General features: G+C 30.4%; 1 protein-coding gene and 1 long non-coding RNA gene across 5 annotated transcripts; one reads left to right on the top strand and one right to left on the bottom strand.

Annotated features, from left to right (window-relative positions):
* Positions 1 to 827: 827 nt before the first annotated feature.
* LOC120086040 (uncharacterized) lies at positions 828 to 5,553 on the bottom strand. 4 transcript variants are annotated; one of them, XR_016531735.1, is made up of 6 exons: positions 4,831 to 5,553; positions 3,681 to 3,763; positions 3,429 to 3,504; positions 2,878 to 2,927; positions 1,453 to 2,039; positions 828 to 1,144 (listed from the first exon to the last, which is right to left on the bottom strand). It is a non-coding gene; the product is annotated as an uncharacterized LOC120086040 (long non-coding RNA). The 4 variants fall into 4 exon arrangements; XR_016531736.1 differs by having other exon boundaries at positions 2,878 to 3,504; positions 4,831 to 4,912; positions 5,197 to 5,551; XR_016531734.1 differs by having other exon boundaries at positions 2,878 to 3,504; positions 4,831 to 5,551.
* Positions 5,554 to 17,270: 11,717 nt separating this feature from the next.
* Positions 17,271 to 18,945, top strand: IPT3 (isopentenyltransferase 3). Its single transcript, XM_039043676.2, has 2 exons — positions 17,271 to 17,438; positions 17,539 to 18,945. Exon 2 carries the CDS (start codon positions 17,547 to 17,549, stop codon positions 18,537 to 18,539), a length of 993 nt encoding a protein of 330 aa, XP_038899604.1. The 5' UTR covers positions 17,271 to 17,438; positions 17,539 to 17,546; the 3' UTR covers positions 18,540 to 18,945.
* Positions 18,946 to 19,536: the final 591 nt, after the last annotated feature.

The raw sequence follows: 19,536 nt of genomic DNA, 5'->3' as shown, positions 1-19,536 counted from the left end.
ATAACAATGAATAACACACAATACATCACAAATTGTTATCCAACGGTTAAAGAAAGTTTGGACTATAAAAAGTAGACTCCAAGCTTAAAACTAATGAACCTCAAACAAATTATTAGAGGAATTGTGCAATTAGTTTGGGCTCTACAACTAAGAGGTAATCTTCGTCGAATTTGGTCACCTGAAGTGAATGTTAGTGTTGGTTGTCAAAGATGGTTGTCATTGGAGTTGATCATTGAAGGTGGTCTTCGTCGGAGTGTCATCGAAGGTGGTTGCTAGAGCCTAGAGTTTGTTCTTAGAGTTGGTCGCCAGAGCTTGGAGTTGGTCATTGGAGTTGGCTGCACAAAGGTGGTCATCGAAGTATGTTATCGGAGTTGCTTGTGCGAAGATGGTTGTCGGAGTTATCATAGAAGGTACACTACAAGAATTTTGGGCTTTAATGTCGTTTAAAACCAACATTAAAGGGTTTTAATATTGGTTGACAACCGACATTAAAGATAGTGTTATTAAAGCCCTTTAATGTCGGTTTTAACCGACATTGAAGAGGGTGTACAATGTCGGTTTAAAACCGACATTAAAGTCAACTGACATTAAAGGGCTTTAATAACACTATCTTTAATGTCGGTTTTAAACCAACATTAAAGCCCATAATTATTGTCCATTTTTTTCAATTATTGTCCCTTTTTTGTAAATACCATGTCCATTTTTTTCAATTATTGTCCAAAATTATTGTCCGTGTATTCGATATAATTATTGTCCAATCCATTTTTAATGTCGGTCACAAAGTTAAAAACGACATGTCCCTAAAACCAAGGTAATCAACCTGTACATGCACAAAATAAATTCTTAATTGCTTTTACAAATCCATAATAATAAGTTACAAAAGAGGAATTGGAGATGATAATTTAACTCTAAAACCAAGGTAATCAACAAATTACCAAAACTCATAAGCGTTACATAGAAAAATTAAAATTCTGATCTAAACAAAAGTGAGAACTTACTTTTAAACTATAAAATACAAACTTAAACTTGTAAATATCTCTCTCTCCCCTCCCCCCAGTGTTTTCCAAATAGTCTTTCAATTGCTCCTTCATTATGTTCTCTCCACCATCCACCACAGAATTATCCAAATTGAAAGCATGACTTCCTGCAAGCAGAGAAAAATGAGCAAACAACATATAATAAGAACTTATAAAAACATATGAAAGAATGTTGCACATCAGGAAAATATGTCATTTGTTCTTCAATGTTGCACATCTTCACAAACTTAATATATAATTTACTAGGCTGTAGAGATTAGCTTTTGCTTGGGGAAACCTACACATCTTCACAAACATATTAAATGCTTGGGGAAGCCTGCAATCCTCCCATTCATTAACTTTTGCTCTATATTTGTGTGAGATTGCTTAAAAACAAGAAATGAAGAAGGCTGACAAACTCGTAAGAGTAGGCTACCTAAAAATTTTTTGCAACTTATGGACGACATCTTGTTCTGTAGACTGGGTCTCCACATTTACAAAGGAGTTGTTGGACCATTCTGAAGTCTGAACATCATTTTGTTTTGTAAACTAGTTCTCCACATTAACTAAGAGACTAATAAACCTGCCAAGAATGGTGATAAAGGTCAAACAACAGTAATTAGATTCAAACAAACTGCAGAACAAGGAGCATTAAACAACGAGCATAATTGAACCCTCACAATTAGGCAAATGGCCAAACCCTTGCTGGAAAAAAAAGACTTAAGTACATCCTCATATGAAAATATAGAAACAAATATTAGATATGAAAAGTGAAACAAGTCTAGGGCAGACCACATCACTACTCATAAACCCAAACACAACCAAAAACACATCTAGCAAAACAAAATTCAATACTAAGTGTCTCGACTCAAAGGATTAGAAAATTGGACTTAGAGAATTCATCTTCAATAACCCATTCCATGATAATAAGATTTGATCTTCGGATCCTGATGATAGTTGTCTTACCTTCTTATGTAAGTTTCTAATCTTAATAATATCATATTGCATTTCATCAATTTTTTCCTACCAAATATGCAAAATACACAGACAATCAGTACAAAGTTATAATGGTCAAAATCCAACGCACAACAAAAAAGAATTCCAAAGTTTATATTAGAATTAAATAAGATTGACCAATGGATCAAACAAGCAAAAACAAGCAAACAAGCTTTCAGAATCACAAAGTCACCACGAAACTATAAACATGTCACACCCACAAACTATACATCCAAGTGTCAAAGAAAGAAGCCAAAATAAATAATATAGCCACAAAACTTACAAATAAGTAACATATCATATTTATCTTAACTACCTCATCATTTAAAGTAGCACAACTACAAATGTTACATTGTATAAACATGAGGTAGGAACTCATACCTTGTCTTTTATCCAACCTTTCAAATTAAATAATGCTCTTTGACCTATTTACATTACCAAAGTGACTGAGGCTTAAAACATGTCATGTTTAATTCTTAAGTTGATAAAAAAATAAACTTTCATAATCACAAAGTTAACACAAAAATATAAACTTGTCACACTGACAAACCATATATCCAAGTGTCTACGTGACACTTTAACATCTGGGTTGTAGGGTAAAACTTTCATTCCAAACACTAACTATCATAGGTCGAGTAGTACTTGCGAGCAACAAGAATCGATGCCTAATGGGAAAAAAACCTCTACACATAGAAGAAAGATTGAAATGAAAATACAAAGTTGTCTATCTAATTGAAAAAGAAACTAAAACTTCTAAGCAGTTCTTCCTTTCGTGTTTTCTCTCAACAACAAAAGTAAACTCTAAAGAAAGAATTAGAATGCCATCAAGAAACATTAAGCGATCTTATAAAACAAAGACATTAACCTTATTCTCTTCCTTTAGCGCCATGTAGATATTGTTGCTGGTAGACCATTCTTCTCGTCCAAACATCCAACCACCACCACAGAACACAAACAATGTTAAAAACCCATCTGACAAATTTCAAATTATTTTCACTGAAGAATATGAAAATTTGATTTTTTTTTCCTTTAAAAACTTCAACAATGCTACCACAATTTGTAGGCAAAAACTAGCGAAGTAGACAACAATGTTTTTAAATAATTAAAAGACACTTCATTGACTTGGTAACAAGAGAAAATTTCATGTCCATGACCTGATAGACAATTAATTTAGAGTTGACAACGTAAATAAAGATACTAGAAGACATGTAATTCACTAAGCACAAGCAGCCCTGAAAATTATCTAGGACAAACTTGGCTACGACACGATCATATACAAATACTTGGAAGCCAAAAGAATGTGGATACAATGCTTTCATACACAAAAATAAGCAGCTTCACATTTAATCATACAAGATTTTTAGATGAAAGATGTAAAGCAATTATACTGCAAAGGGGACAAGAGCAGATTCCTACAGCAACTGTGTTGCAGGTTTTAGAATCTCGTTCAACTTTCCTGCGACGGTCGTCTGGAAGCCATGTGCTCTATCTTCTACATATTCATATCAACAAAAAGATAGGTAAATTTAGAATGAGAAGCCATGAGAAATTAACACAACCAGGTATTTGATGCCATTTTGTTTTATACTCCTTTCATGAAAAATTGAGGGTGATCAACATGGATGTTGAAAGGAAAACTAATCTACTCAGTGTAGGGAAAATATGTACCATCAAACGTTATCACAACACGATCCTTCCCATCAACACCCTTGACCTTGTCAACTGAGCAGTAAAAGTCTATGGCTGGCATACTAATAAAAATAAATCAGGCCTTGAAATGATTATACATTAGCTTCTTCAACATAATCTCTACTACTAGGAAAAAAAATTAAAGCTAACTGGTTTTGGTTGCAAAGAGTGTTGAGGTTTATGGAATAGAAGAACAAAGGGGTGTTTATAATGATATAGAGTGTTTGGGCTTATAAACATATAATGAATCGTTAAAGAATCTTATCATTGAATATGGTCACAAAGGAATAACAAGAAAATCTTGACTGGTAATTTCTTATGCGAGAAATTGAGAAAAAAGTTTAATATGAATCTGATCAACCACACGAAATTTCCATGATCAAAGTGAAAGAACAGTTGAAGACCTCAGAGTCTGAGCAGATGACTAATATGAGTAACACATAGCTATAAAATCATCGTTTAGTAACTTTCAATTTTCAAATAACTTTCAATACTTTGATATACTAACATTCACTGGACCTCTACATTTCTTAATTTTGTTTGTTGTGCTACCAAATACCACCTGGAACTGATTCAAACTAATTATATCAGAACGTTTCTGCTCCTGAATGAATTGAAGGGTCTTATCTTAAATCTTTGAATTATTAATGTTAGTCATGTAATTGATTCTCAACTAATATTTCGGATGGAAAATTCTTGGAAGGTGGAAAAAAATTTGTTTTGTAATTTATGTCTTTTGTTTATTCATTGTTATGTCCAAGCTAAAAATTGAAAAATTGAGTACCAAAAGATTTCTTTGATCACGTTGAAGGAATCAAAGAAGCCATTTTATTTTTAGTTCTTTTTCTTTTTAAGGCAAGCTTGTTTCTAAAAGTCTAGTTATAACTACTATTTTTATTTTTTTTAATAAGATGTTAAGAACTAGAAATCAAAGTGTGATTCCTTTTTGTTGAAATGTGGTTTTAGACAGTAGAATATTATGTATCCATAAACGGCCTTATTAGAACAAAATTATTACCAAACTTGAGATTTTAGAATTACTGCAAATGTTAAAGTTCTATACAAATAAGAACCAACTAATATGGATTTCAGGTTGAAAAGAAAAAACAATTCAAACAAATCAACTTACATTCCATCGCTGAACTCCTCATTAATAATTTCCTTGATACTCTTGAATGCATAACTGCTTCGTTAAAATCACCACCCAAAAGCTTAATAATTAAAGGAAAATTGGATAATATATCAATACACTAACAGATTATACAAGATGAAAGCAAGAAAACAAAATAAGATCATCAAACGAGTTCCAAGTTTAAGGTCATCAAGTTTAAGGTCAGATTTCACAGACAGAGAAATTCCAATCCCATACTAAAAAATGGATAACGAACGAGCCAATCAATCGGAGAAAACAAAAGGGCAGGGGAAGGAACAATCTATGAAGCCAGTAAAATACTCAAATCGTAGTAGGTTTTGAGAATCCCAAAACAAATCATACCAGAATGCCATTTCAAAAGTTGGGGGAAATAAATGTAAAATAATAAGCGTGGAACGGGGTTTTGAGAATCTCAAACTAGATGGGGTTCACAAGTTGCCGAACTTGACAAATCGATGGTGGCTTGAAAGAGAAGACCTGGGGATAGAAGATCATCAGAGATAGAGAGTCGACGTCGACAGAGATAGAGAGGACGAGAGGACGCCAGAGATAGAGAGTCGACGATGGAAACCTAGGGGTTTCGCGTTGGAAGGAGTCTACGACGACGGATCGACCTGGACAAATTGATTTTGAGAGCGGCGTTGGAAGGAGTCGACGACGAAGATAGAGAGGATGAGAGGTCGTCAGAGATAGAGAGTCGTTTTTTTTTTGTTTTTCTTTTTAAAAAAGCGAACCTTTAATGTCGGTTTTAACTGACATTAAAGGTATACCTACAATGTCGGTTTAAAATCGACATTAAAGATCCATTTTTTTTAATAAAAAAAACCGACATTATACATCCAGTTTCACTTTTTCCAACCAACATTAAAGCCCAAAATTCTTGTAGTGGTAGTTACTAGAGTCTGGAGTTGGTCATCGAAGTTAGCAACACGAAGGTGGTTGTTGAAGTTGTTTTGTGCGAAGGTAGGGTTGGTCACCGAAGTTGTCTTGGGGGTGGTTGCTGGAGCCTAGAGTTGATCGTCAGAGTTGGTCGTGCAAAGGCGGACATCAAAGTGTGGTAACAGTAGTCACCGATGGTGGCCGATGGGTGGAACCATTGAAAACATTGGAGAGAGGGAGAGTTGAGGTGAGTTAGAGAGAGAGTTGGAGGGAGTAGAAGTGAGTTGGGATGAGTTAGTAAGGCCCCGTTTGATAACCATTTAGTTTTTGATTTTTGGTTTTGAAAATTAAGCCTATAGACATTACTTCCATCTCCAAATTTCTTCCTTAGTTATCTACTTTTTGCCAATAATTTAAAGATGAAGCCAAATTTTGAAAATTAAAAAAGTAGTTTTTAAAAACTTACTTTTGTTTTTGGAATTTGGCTAAGAATTCAACCATTGTACTTGATGAAGATGCAAATCATTGTAAGAAATGGAGAAGAAATAGATTTAATTTTCAAAAACAAAAATAAAAGACGAAATGGTTACCAAACAGAGCTTAAAATCAACTCAAGTCCACCAACATTTAAAATTCGTTGACCAAATATTGAATTGATAATTTTTACCAACTCAACTAACTCAGTTAGTGAACTAAACACCCCTAAAATAAAGTTTGCATATAAATTAAAGGAGCTTTCTCCACTTTAACTTTAATTTATCAATTACTATTAATAAATATTGTTTGTGTATGGACACAATAGTTAGGTTTATGGTATCAAAATTTCCTTCATGTATCTATGTGAATTGGATATGAATTGAATGATTATCTCTATTATCTTGCAAAAATAAATAAACGAAATGAAACGAAATATGAAAAAAAAAACTATCATAATATCATAATATGAACATCAAAGTAAGAATAACTTATTAAAAATATTCTGAAATTCGTACTCCATTAATTAAAATACTTTTTATGAATTTATTGATTTAATATGGTTTTTTTTCAAACATCTACGATCATCAGTATTTTATCCATGATCGCGAATGGCCGCATAGTGTAATACTCTTTCAGTTGAAAGAACTAGCTGTAATCCATGTTTATCAATTATTGTTTACTGTTTTTATTTGACACTCGAACCAATCATCATTCATTTAACTGATTACCATTGGTTTAATTGTTTGTATTGTGCTTAATAACCAATTGTTTGTATTGTGCTTAATAAAATTAGATACGATACTTACAATACTCCAATACAATAACTCAACATTGAATAGAAAACTTCTCTTATTCAATCTTGTATCAAGTTTTTTAGGAACCTAAGTAGCTAGACCTATATCTCGGCTATAGCTGAATCTTAGATTCTTTTTTATGAAATTTCTTTATCCTATGGTGTACCTTATCTATAAGCATACATGCCAATCCTATCTCTAAGCTCGTAGTCCCATATTCCTTCATGAAATTAGTTTTTATTTTAATATTTTCAATATTAAGATTCCACTGGTATGTTAAATTAAGTAGTCAATTTAACTTAGCACATTGACATCAGACTTAATAAAGGAGAGGTAAGAATCAAAGTAACTGAACGAGTGGACATTTACTTAAGTCATAAGATGTTAGGATATCCACATGACTGAATATAGCTCATTACTGAGAAACAATTAATAAATTCCATTGGTTCAAAAGTATCAACCTTCAAATAGTAAAGAAAATAAGAAATGAAAAAGTGCAAAAGTAAAAATAAAGTAATACTAAAATATATAGAAAATGGTTCTTTTGAAGTAATCTCACTCTCTAAGACTTCCTAGGATGGATTCACCTTTTTTAAGGATTAATCCTCTCTCTATATACGTTCTCATGGGTAGGGATAACCTAAATCTAGGACTTTTTTAGAGGAATTCTCGTTCTTGAAGAGATTTTAGATGGAATGGTGAGATTTCTCCTTAGGATTGCTGAGTTTCGTGATGAATGAAGAGGGAGGCTTCCACTTCTTTATATAGTCCTTAAAGTGGTTGAAGGGAGACTGAAAATGGTGTTCTTAGCATTTATTAGACATATTTAGCATTGAATAATTGTGGATTGAAAAAATAGCAACCACGAAAGATTGATCACAATTTTGGAAAGTTCATAGTTTGATGCAGGTGCATCGCCCACCAAATTCTTGGAAACAGTCAAAATCCATAGGAAAAGCTCATGAAAACAATCCAAAATTGTAAAAATACACTTAATACGATGAAAGGACCTATTTGTTATTTTATCAAATTTAGCCAATTAAAGGAGTAAATAATTTTAAGTAACAATTTTCAGTGAGGAAAAGTTTCATCTCAATGTTGATTTATCTTGTAGGGTTTCATAACATGCTCTTTGAAGAACTTTTGGTCTTCAAAGAGTGCTTGATTCTCAAGAGTAGGAGAGTTTTTTGTTTGTTATTCTGAGCTCTCTCTCAATCTTGAAATAGAAGATGACTCATCTATTTATAGAGTTCCATGGATCGGACTTGAGCTTTGTTGGCATGAGTCTGATCCATCAGACTTGAACTTTACTCATTTTGGGCTTAACCTATTTGGACTTGTCGAGTCAATATGTCAATGGATGAGCTTTCTTTTGGACTTCATTTAGGCTAAAATTTCAGAAATATTCAACACTATCATTTGGAGAATAGCAAACCACGAAATTCTTTTGAAATATAGCAAATTGCGTGACACACAAGTTGGTCGGTTTTCTGCTAATCCTAAAATATTCTCACCAGCCTTTTTAACAACATTGTAATTAATTCTGTATCTTTCTTAATTACACTGTAATTAATTTATCAAATTTATAATGTGGATTCTATTGATTTCCTTTGAGATTTTCACTAAGAACTAAGTGTCTCTCTCCAAGCGAAAAATCTGGCATAAATTTTGTGATTTAATTTAAAAATAATTGAAATATGTATCTCAACAATCTTCTATCATAAAAAAATTGTTTTGAATTTTTTTAAATCATTTCCTAAATAGCTTTTTATATTTATATTATACTCTCTCTTAATTTAACTAAATCATTTGTTTTTTAAATTATTTCTATGATTACTTATTTTGGACTTTCAAATCTTATATTATATTAATTTTTCTAATCTTATATTATATTAATTTTTCTAAGTAACTTTTTATATTTATATTAGTGTTTTTTTAAATTGTTTTTGTGATTACCTTTATTATAAATTTGTTTTAAACATGAAATATCATAAATCATCTCATTTTTATTAATTAGTTTTTTTTTAAAAAAAATTGAATCATATTATTTTTTGTTTTAAAGATTCCGTTGGAAAGAATAGCAAAACATAAATTTCATCAAATTTATAGCAAATACACTCTCACACGTGTTCCTACTTTTCTTTAACCCTAAAATGTCCTCATCTTGATTTTAAGTTGGACTACAACTAATTCATGCAGATTTTCTAGCATGAATTTTGATTTTCTCCTAAATTATCTCCCTACACTTTTCGAATTTTAAAAATCGAATGTATTTTTTTTTCAAATATCATATTTAATCTTATTTTCATTTTCAAAATTTATTTTATCTAATTTTTTTTCATCTTTTCTTACTGATTTTATTTTTGTTCTCAATCACATAAGTCTACTTTGAAGGCTTGACTTAATCGATCAAATCCACTAGTGTATAGATGAAAGGCTCGACTTAATCGACCATTGATCAAGAGTTCAAATCTCAAAGTCTCTTTTTTCCAAAATGATTCCTATCGAGCTATTGTGAAAAGGTAGACCAAATATATGGATAGTGTTGGTATTAACCAGTTTACCTTGAGGGTCTTAAACCCAATTCGATCAAGGAATGATGTAACATCGTCGAAATTGTTTGTTTCTCTTCTGTTCATGAGATCTCCTTCAATTGACATCAACACCACATCATAATTGGTTAGTAATTTCAATTGAAAATTTTTAATTGGAATTTTCATATTCCAATCTAAATCGGTCTATTTCTTCATGAATGAAATTATTTAGATAAAGTTTTTATTAGTCTAGCCCTCAAATTTGATATTTTGGGTCTATAACAAGAACAAGTATTGTTACAGAATTTTGGGTAAGTTCAAAAGCGATTTAGATGGTTTGGTTAATTGATTTTCAAATGCGATATATTTGTTTTTAAGTGTATTTGTTTGGCATAGTTTGGAGACTAATTATAGTGTATTTGTAGGTTAGATAAATATCTCAATCGGAAGTATGGCCAAAAACTTTCAAAAGATCTTTTATGACTACAAACTCCCATCCAAATTAGAGTGTAACTAATTTTTTTCCTTTGCACGTCTTTTATCACACATCTTTATTTTCTCCTAAGATATCTCCCCTATTTTAAATTATAAAATCATATTGTTATTTTTTTCCAATATCAAAATTAAACCAATTTGTTTTTCAAATATCATTTTATTTATTTGTTTTTATTTTTTTAAACTATTTTCAACTTATTTAATGTTTCATTTTGATTTTTTTGTATTAGTTAAAAAAATTATACAATCAAATATCAGATTTTTTTTTTTTAACTAGTTTGAAAAATTTAGAGTGAAGAATGAAGACAGATCAATCACGTTTAAAGTAGTAGACTGGAGAAAATTATTGCTGATAAATTCATAGACAATGATTCTATTCAAGAAAACACCATTGTCAGATATTGACGTCGGCGATGGAATCTGTGTCGAAAGAGTTGAGATAGAAGAAGATGAAACTGGAGTGATCATTAGTAGCTTCAAAGGAGTAATAAATGAAGCTGGTGGAGAAAGAGCCGAAGTCAAAGCTGATGATGAAGTTTTGATGGAAGGAGAGGGAGCCACGGCTGAAAAAGCAAGGGATGGATACAAAATTGAATTAGGAAGTATCGCCACTGTTGGTGGAGGAGCCGATTTCGGAGAAGAAAATGACGATAACTTGGTTGGAGAAGAGATCGACGCAGTGTAGTGCTCAGAGCTTGGCCAACCGATAGTCTTTAGATGTTTGTTTTAATTACAGTGTAATTACAAATAGTTCTTAATAAGTCAATTGCAATCTCATTTGTATGGTTGAGGTAGTTTAGACTTTTATAAATTTGTTTATTTTTTATTTTTAATTTGTTTTGCCATTTTTACGGAAGGAAAACTGGTTTGCTATTTTTCCAGATAGAAATTTAAAATCTATTATTTGTCTTGTTAGCCCAAAATTTCATATAACCCAATTTAATCAAGCCAAGCTCAAATGATTTTAACGAAGACACGTGTGATATATCAAGTTTTGCCAGCAATATATCTTCAATTTTAATTTGTGATATATGTCAATTTGTAAATATTCTCAAATTCAACCATTTACAATTTCATCATTAATTTAAAAAAAGGACATGACAACGTTAGATTCAAATTTCTCCTTCAACATTTTGTCTCGTCCATGGTACTTTCCTCAAAGAAAAAAAAGAAAATAATCTACTTTTCTAAAAAGTTTATTTTTACTTTCACACACATGATCGCATCTATAATTATACTATGGAATTCGAGAATTGTGTGTGTATAAATATATAATGTGACAAGTCAATTAATTAAGGAGGTTCTCTTTAACTTTATCAACTAATGTATGTATATATATATATGAACACACTAATTAGGTAAAAGAAAATTCTATTAATTCGTTAGAAAAGTAATTTTCTTGCTTTTAGAAAAGTAATTTTCCTCATTTAAAGTTTGGAAGACTTTATTTCAATATACACGTGTGTACATATTTGTGCTTTCCTCACATCATTGTAATGGTAATCATTGCATTCTAGATTTTATAATATAAAATTATTTATTATCAAACAAAATAAACTAAAAATGTACCAAAATAACACCCATATTCAATAAATTAAGATGGAGTATGATGCTATACTATTTGAAAAAAAAAAATCTTGAAAAATTTAAACAAAAAAAATAGGTAGATTTGAACTTTTAATATTTTAAAAATCATATGTCAATATTATTAAACTAAACTCGTTTTGACTTTAAAAAAAAAGTTATCAGAATTTTTTTTAGCTTCTAGGAATTTAGTAATATTTTTTGCAAAACAAAAACATACCTAGAGTTTGTTGATTTTTTTTTTTTTTTTTTTTTTGCCAAATTTATTAGTTAAAGTGTTTTAAAATGGGCTACTTGCTACTAGCTACTAGTAGGTACATTGAATATCAAATTTTTTAGTATCTTGTCAATAATATACTTTACTTTTTTTAGATGTGAAAGCCTATCCTAGATATAATCTATATTAGTTTATAGCTATTATGAGAAATGCCAATTGAATATTGAAGTTCACATTTAGCTAGGATTCTAATCTCTTGAAATCTAGTTGTATCTTTCTAACAAAAGAAAAAGCTAAAGGACATATATTTTAATTATTTTAGATCTTTATATGATCACATCTATAGTTTTATTTTTACAACCACAAATTTATATATAAACTATCAAAATTAAATCATATAATGCTCAAAGCTTACCCCAAATCTAGCCATAAAATCAAGTAGGTTAAGAAAATGCTCAAACTCATCATAGATGCCTAAACTCAACGAGAAACATCTAATAATGCAACCACAAGAATGAGTAATTGCACAAAAATAACCTTTATCTCTACTCACTAAGACACCCCATTGTTAGGAAAATTATTCTTCCTAATAACAGGAAGTTTGAGATCTTAATGCTCCTAAATAGTCTAGGGATGCAAATTAAAAACATAAAATTTAAATTATGTCACATCCATCCATCGAATAATATAAAATTGTCAATCAGTTGTTTAAACCACCTCAAATAACTTTTTCAAAGTTGGTCATACATTTTCCGAACAACATTGAAAATATAACAAATAGACAACACATGAATTTCACCATCTACTCAAATGCAATATTAAATATTAATTTTAAGGAAATCAAAGTATTAAGATTACAAAAGTGTTTTCCCCCATAAAACTATCATGATTGAAATATAATTTTGGTCCTTATACTTTGAGGTTTGTTCAATTTTAGTTCTTATACTTCCAAGTTTTATCTCTATACTTTTAATAAATCTCACAATTAATTCCTATGAAAATTAACTAAATAATAACAATAATTTTTATGTAAAAAAAATATGATATGTGAATATGTTTTCAAAGTTTATAGTGAAAATGCTAATAAGTAACAAAAAGTTTTTGAAAAAACTAACAATAAACAAGTAATAAGGACTAAATTCAAGACTTCTTGAAAGTATAGAGAACAATTGGACATTATTTAAAAGTATAAAGGGTAAAATTAAATAAACTTTAAAATATAGGGACTAGAATACATGATACTTTAACCAATTATTATTTCATTCCTCATTACTATATAAAAATGATTTCTAAAATAAAAGAAAGATTGACATTTGATCCTATTCTAAAAGAAAGGCTAAAATTCTTAGTCAAAATGAGCTTAATTCAAGTGATATGAAAACTGTATAATCAATCTCGAAGTTAGATCCGATTGAATTTCCCTCCCCATGTACTAAAAAAAGGATATCCATATTATAGCTAGTCATCACCCCATGTCCACTCCTCTTTACTTTGTGGGCTTTGCAAAGTCTCTTTGTAGCCATGTTTTGGTCAGTATGTTCCCATTTATTTTGTGATCATAAGCTATCATTTTTAACACTTTCTTTGGATAATGATTGATTTGGAAAGCCAATGCAATTAAGGTTTAAATTATTCGCAATGAAAAGATTACCTCATCTTCTTTTCTTAATCATTGAGATTAAGGCTCCACACATTTAAATAATTGGTTTTGCAATCATTTGGCATATGATTTTTTTTTTTTTCTAAGTGATTTAGATGCCCATAAGCTAGCTAGATTTTGATTGAAAAGGCAATGATAATCCTAAGGAAAGTAGGTATGAGTTATTATGATAGATTATATTGGAAATCCACTATAAACATTCTCACTTTGAAATAAAAAAAGAGGATAAATTTAAGATCTTGATCTCAATCTTCCCCACTTTAATTGCTTATCTAGAGATATGGAACCCTCTATTCTATAGCATTTTGTGTTTTAATTTTATGCCTAATTTTTCAGCCACAAAACAAAGAAAAAAAAAAAAAGTAGAAAAAAGGGGTTTGCAATCACAAAAAATTAATAAAAAGGGTTTTTTTCCCTTGAACAAAAAAACGTTTTATTATAAGGTAAATGAACTTTTGACCTATTAGATTCAAATTCATACATTATAATGAGATTTTCAAAAATAGAAAAATAAGGAAACTATTTATACAAAATAACAAAACTTTAATCTCTTTTATAGAGGCTGATAGAAGTCTATTTATAGAAGTCTATTATTAATAGACGTAGATAGAAGACACGGATAGAAGTCTATCAATGTCAATTGGTGTTTTTTTTCTTTTTTTTTTGTATATTTATAAATAGTTTGACATTTTTTCTATATATGAAAAGTTTTCTTAATTATATTATAATTGTGTTTGTTTATTCAATAATTAGTTGAAGGAATTATTATTAGCAATAGCTTAAAGGAATTAGTTACATTATTAAACTAAAACGTGTGGTTGCATACTTTTAGTTAATCAAATTGAATTTAGTGGAAAAAATATTTGGAAAGTGAAACTTTTCCCCATTTTTCTCAATCATTTAATAGGCCAAATAGTTATCTCCCAATCCTATTTATTATTTTGGGTTTACTTGCTCAATTTATAAATGAACTTTAAATTACATCAAATCAAACCCAATTTTGAGATTTCCTTTCTTTTGTAACTTCCCGCTCAATAATATATATATGTTTTAACCTCTTACACTTATGTTAAATTGAAAACCACATTTAATTTACTCGATTTTTAAAGAAGATTAATGATTATATAGAGAATTCATAAATAAGTAAAGTAAAAATATAAATATTATGTCAATCAGAGCATAATTCAACTCACATAAAACTTGTATGATTGATCGTAAGGTCATATGTTCGATTCCCCCACACTATCAAGTGACAAACCAATTCCTGCACACGTGCACCATCTTGATGATAGTGACAAGCCAATTTCTACACATGTGCATCGCTTTGATACAGGTTCAAAACATCAAGAAACTAATTTCAACTTAAAGAATTGCATATGCCTTTAGTGATTTTATTACTTAAAAAGAAAAAAATTTAATACTATGCTTTTTCAATATAACTTTAAACTTTGTTATAAATAGAACCATATCTAAGACTAGACATATCATGGGTTCTGTCAAAATAACAACTTGGAGAAGGGAATCAAATGGTGTTTTCCTCTTAAGAAAAAAAAAAAGGTTCCATTTGAGATTGTCTACATCCCACTTATTACAATGACAATTGGCCATTTATGAACTTAAAGAATCTCTTAAAACACACATTGAACTAAATTGAAAAAACTGTCACACACACATAACAACCTTATACTTCATCTAAAAATATTCAAGCACAAAGTATTGTACGTTCAGAGGACTAAGATTTTTCTCTATTATCACGATTATATGGTTAAAATTATCCGATTTTGATTTTGATGTACGTTTCAAATCATAGTGTTACATCCACACTTCTCTAAAAGAATGAAGTGACTTTTGCTTATGATCGTTCGATCCTAAACGTATCGAAATCAAATATAACTTTTTGTACTTTTTAGTGTGTTATAGCTGTTGTAGTTAGTATACATGAAAAATCTCAGTAGATGACAGAAGAGAAAATTCTAAGTAGAATAAAAGTTTGAATCATAAATTTGATCCTGAAATTCTTGAAGTTAGTTTAGTCCCTTGACTTTAAAATTTTTAATAGGTGCACAAGCTTTCAACTTTGTATCAATATTAAATGCGCGACTTATTTGACATTTTTAAAATTTATAGACTCATTAAAATAAAATTGAAAGGTCGACTTTTTTTTTTCAAAATTAGAAACTTATTAGATATAAGTTTAAAATTTGGAACTAAACTTGTGATTTAATAAAAAAAATATAAAAAATAAAGTATATAACAAGCAAAGTTATTTATGGGTTTTTTAAAAACAGAACTTCATTAATCGAAATTGGCAAATCAATACAAACTAACACCCAAACCATTTCCGTTCAAGAATAAAGAAGATAAAATCTTGAAAGACATCATTCCATATATAAGACAAACTAAAAGAGGAAGCTAATTTATGGGCTATTTTGTTTTCCTCTTTAGAGATTTAATATATATATATATATACATACATACATACGAGAAGTGAGGTTAAGAATTTCTTTCACAATAAATCAAATTTGGACAAAACAGAGTCCACATAGTTCAATAGCCTAACAAACTCCAAAGAATTAGATTCAACATCCATCAAATGATTCTAACCGTACCATTTGTGCTCCAACTCTTTTAAGCCTTCAACAAATGTCTTTGTTTCAAGGGCTTTCACTTTACAATTATGACGGATAAACTTACAATCTTTCGAAATAGGTTGGAAGTGTTTTGGGAAGCCAAAGAAATTAAATTATTTTTGGTTATTATAAGTAATCTAGAGAGAAAAATGCTGGTATTAGTTTGGAAATCACATCAAAGATGGAAAGTGTAAAGCACTTCAAAATGGTGTTTCTTTTTGAATGATATCTTATTGCTCTTTTAAAAACTCAATATTCTCAAGTTAGTGAAGGCCAAAAAGTCATATATTCTTGTGCAATTTGCCAGTACTCTACCCCATAGCAATATCAAATCAATCACACCAATAACCTTTATTTTCAACCCATTCTCTATTTTCCCATTATTTTATAATATCAAGCCCATGACCATTTTTCATTTTTTCAATCACTTGTAGCCCAAGAGCTTAGGTCATGTTTATCCCAAAATGAAATAAAATTAATGATAATGTAAAAAGTTGGCACTATTTTATTATTTTTTGTATTGTTTATTTGTGTTCTGTACTTGTACTAATATCTGTTGTTCACGTTCAAATCTATAATAAAAATGTAAACTGATCGATGAGTTGTTGTATCGTTATCTTTATTGTTACGATTATCATTATTATCATTGTTAAAAAGAAAAAGTAATAAATTTTGACACATCTACTATTACCGTAGTAAATGTGACAAAATTCATAACTCTAAGTAAATGTGATGAAAACAATCTAATTACATTTGCGATTTTGGCATAATTATAATTATCTATCAATGAAATTTTATTTCGATTACACCAATTTTCGTCCGGAATTGGTAAACGTAAATTTCATTATATCAGTAATTCAACATATTCTTCATTTATGGATTTGAAAATTTATTGAAGACCAAACAAGAGAAAATAAATATTGGTCGGAGATGAAATGACATTACAGAGATCTGAACATGAAAATTTTGGTGTGGTACCAAGTTAAATAATTATTAAAAGAATATTAAAATTAATTAAACTGTTGTAAAAGATATGAAAGTAGCCAAAGGAATATCATAAAGAGAGAGAGAGAAAGAGAGAGAGAGAGATCTTGACCAAAATTTCAAAATGAAGCCTATAAAAGCCATAACCCCCCATTGATCCATAAGACATTGCAATTGTATTCATTTACAAAACTTGATTAAATTTTCCTTCGTAACACAACACTTTTGTTCCAAGAAAACATACTTTTTTTTTTCTTCTTTCACACATTTCATCACCAAAAGAGAACTCAAGAATTCAAAGTTAATTCATTTTCTAAATTATCTCAAAAGGTGGGGCTTCTTTTTCTCTTTTTCTCTCTTTTTCATATTCTTTAAATTTTCTTTTATATGATTGGCTAATATTGGTTTACTTTCATGATCAAATTATTAGATTTAAGCATGGATGTGTCCACCATGTTCATGAGCAAACAGATCACTCAACAACCATTGATAAATCTTCCCCCAGGAAGACTAAACACCAACCCTTTCTTCAACCTTAGGAAGCCGCAAAAAGAGAAGGTGGTGATAGTAATCGGCGCCACCGGAACAGGAAAATCTCGGCTGTCGGTCGATATTGCCACCCGATTCCCATCGGAAGTCATAAACTCCGACAAAATGCAAGTCTACCGCGGCCTCGACATAGTAACAAACAAAATCACAAAGCAAGAACAACGTGGTGTGCCTCATCACTTGCTCGGAATTATCAATCCCTTCTCCGATTTCTCAGCAACCAACTTCTCCGATATGGCCATGCTTTCCTTGGATGCCATTACTAGCCACGACAGGCTACCGATCATCGCCGGTGGCTCGAATTCTTATATTGAAGCCTTAATTGACTCGAAATTTCGATCAAAATATGAATGTTGTTTCCTTTGGGTAGATGTATCAATGCAAGTATTGCAATCGTTTGTGTCTGAACGAGTAGACAAGATGGTAGCGAATGGAATGGTTGACGAGGCCGAAAAATTCTTCGATCCCACCCGAGATTATTCTCGAGGGATCAAAAGGGCAATTGGAGTTCCCGAATTTGACTCGTATTTTCGATACAAACCATTGTTAGATGAGGAAGCTCAAGACAAACTTTTGAAGGAATCCATATCAAAAGTGAAGGAGCATACATGTAAGCTAGCATTGAGGCAATTGGGAAAGATCCAACGGCTGAGAAACATCAAAGGATGGAACATACATAGATTGGATGCAACAGAGGCCTTTACAAAGCAAGGGAAAGAAGCAGAGGAAGCATGGAACAAGCTTGTCACCGTACCGAGCACGACGTTAATTGACCAGTTTCTTCACCCAAACGTCGTCGCCACAAAATTCCCGACGAATTTAGCATCCCTCATCGGTGTGTCGCGGAAGAGAAGTGCAGCCATGGCAGCTGCAACTCCATGAACAAGGAAGCCCCCCACCCCCAAAAAAAATGGTGTGCATGGAAGAAAACATTGCCTACATTTGAGATATGTGATCAAATATTGGAGGGTAAAAAATTCAAGCAAGCATAATTTTGAGTGAAAAAGAAAATTACAGGAGGGAATATATAAATAGACACTTTACAAAATTAAAACTACAAACAATACAATTTATGAAAAGTGCCATTTCCAATCTGTTTAATGATGTAAAATTGAGGTCTTTGGGGATCTTCAATTCATTTAGTAAAATCAAATAATTAGGTGAAGGGTGTGATTATAAGTAATGGCTGTAACCATTTAGATATGGTTCTACATGATGTGTGTATTTATTTATTTCTTTTTCTTCCATGATTTCATATATAATGAAATTTTGTTCTTGTTAGTGTTAATATCATGATTTTCTTCATCTCAAAATTGTTTAATGTCACAATAGACATACGGTAGAAATTGATTTCTTTTATGTATAAAAATGTCAATAATAAAAATAGAATGTGTGATCTATTTTTTGTATTTGAAGCTTAATACTTTTTTAATTAATTTTTTAAAAGGTTTCCAAGATCTATAAATTTTTTTCTAGCAATACTAAGATGCAGATTAAGCTGCACCTAAGTCTCATGCTTCTCTTCTACGCACACTAAAAAGTTAATTTTTAATATTTTTTTAAAAAAATAATTATCACGTCAATGAACGTTAGAACAATATATTCTTGTTTATATATTTTTACATCATTTCATTTTTTTAATCACTACTATCTTTCCATATTTTTTTTTCATCGTTGTTGCAATAACAACATAGAAACTATTTCTATCGATTATATTAAAAAAGAAGAGTGGAAAGAAGCCTCCTTCACATCTAATCTATTAATCAAATGATATTCCCAAGAATCTTGTCTTCATTAAAAGAAAATCTTGTTTGATTGGCATATAATAATTTATCCTAATCACACTTTTTTGTTTACTAAGTGATGAGACACGTCTTAA

This window comes from Benincasa hispida, chromosome 9 (assembly GCF_027475165.1).
Source record: "Benincasa hispida cultivar pf3 chromosome 9, pf3_genome.v1.1, whole genome shotgun sequence".
Lineage (NCBI taxonomy): Eukaryota > Viridiplantae > Streptophyta > Magnoliopsida > Cucurbitales > Cucurbitaceae > Benincasa > Benincasa hispida.
The sequence above is the reverse complement of the archived record's forward strand: the minus strand, read 5'-3'. Positions and strand labels throughout refer to the sequence as shown.

Bases quoted from the DNA above. Each gene is read 5' to 3' on its own strand.
- IPT3 (XM_039043676.2), top strand. From the start codon at position 17,547: ATGGATGTGTCCACCATGTTCATGAGCAAACAGATCACTCAACAACCA.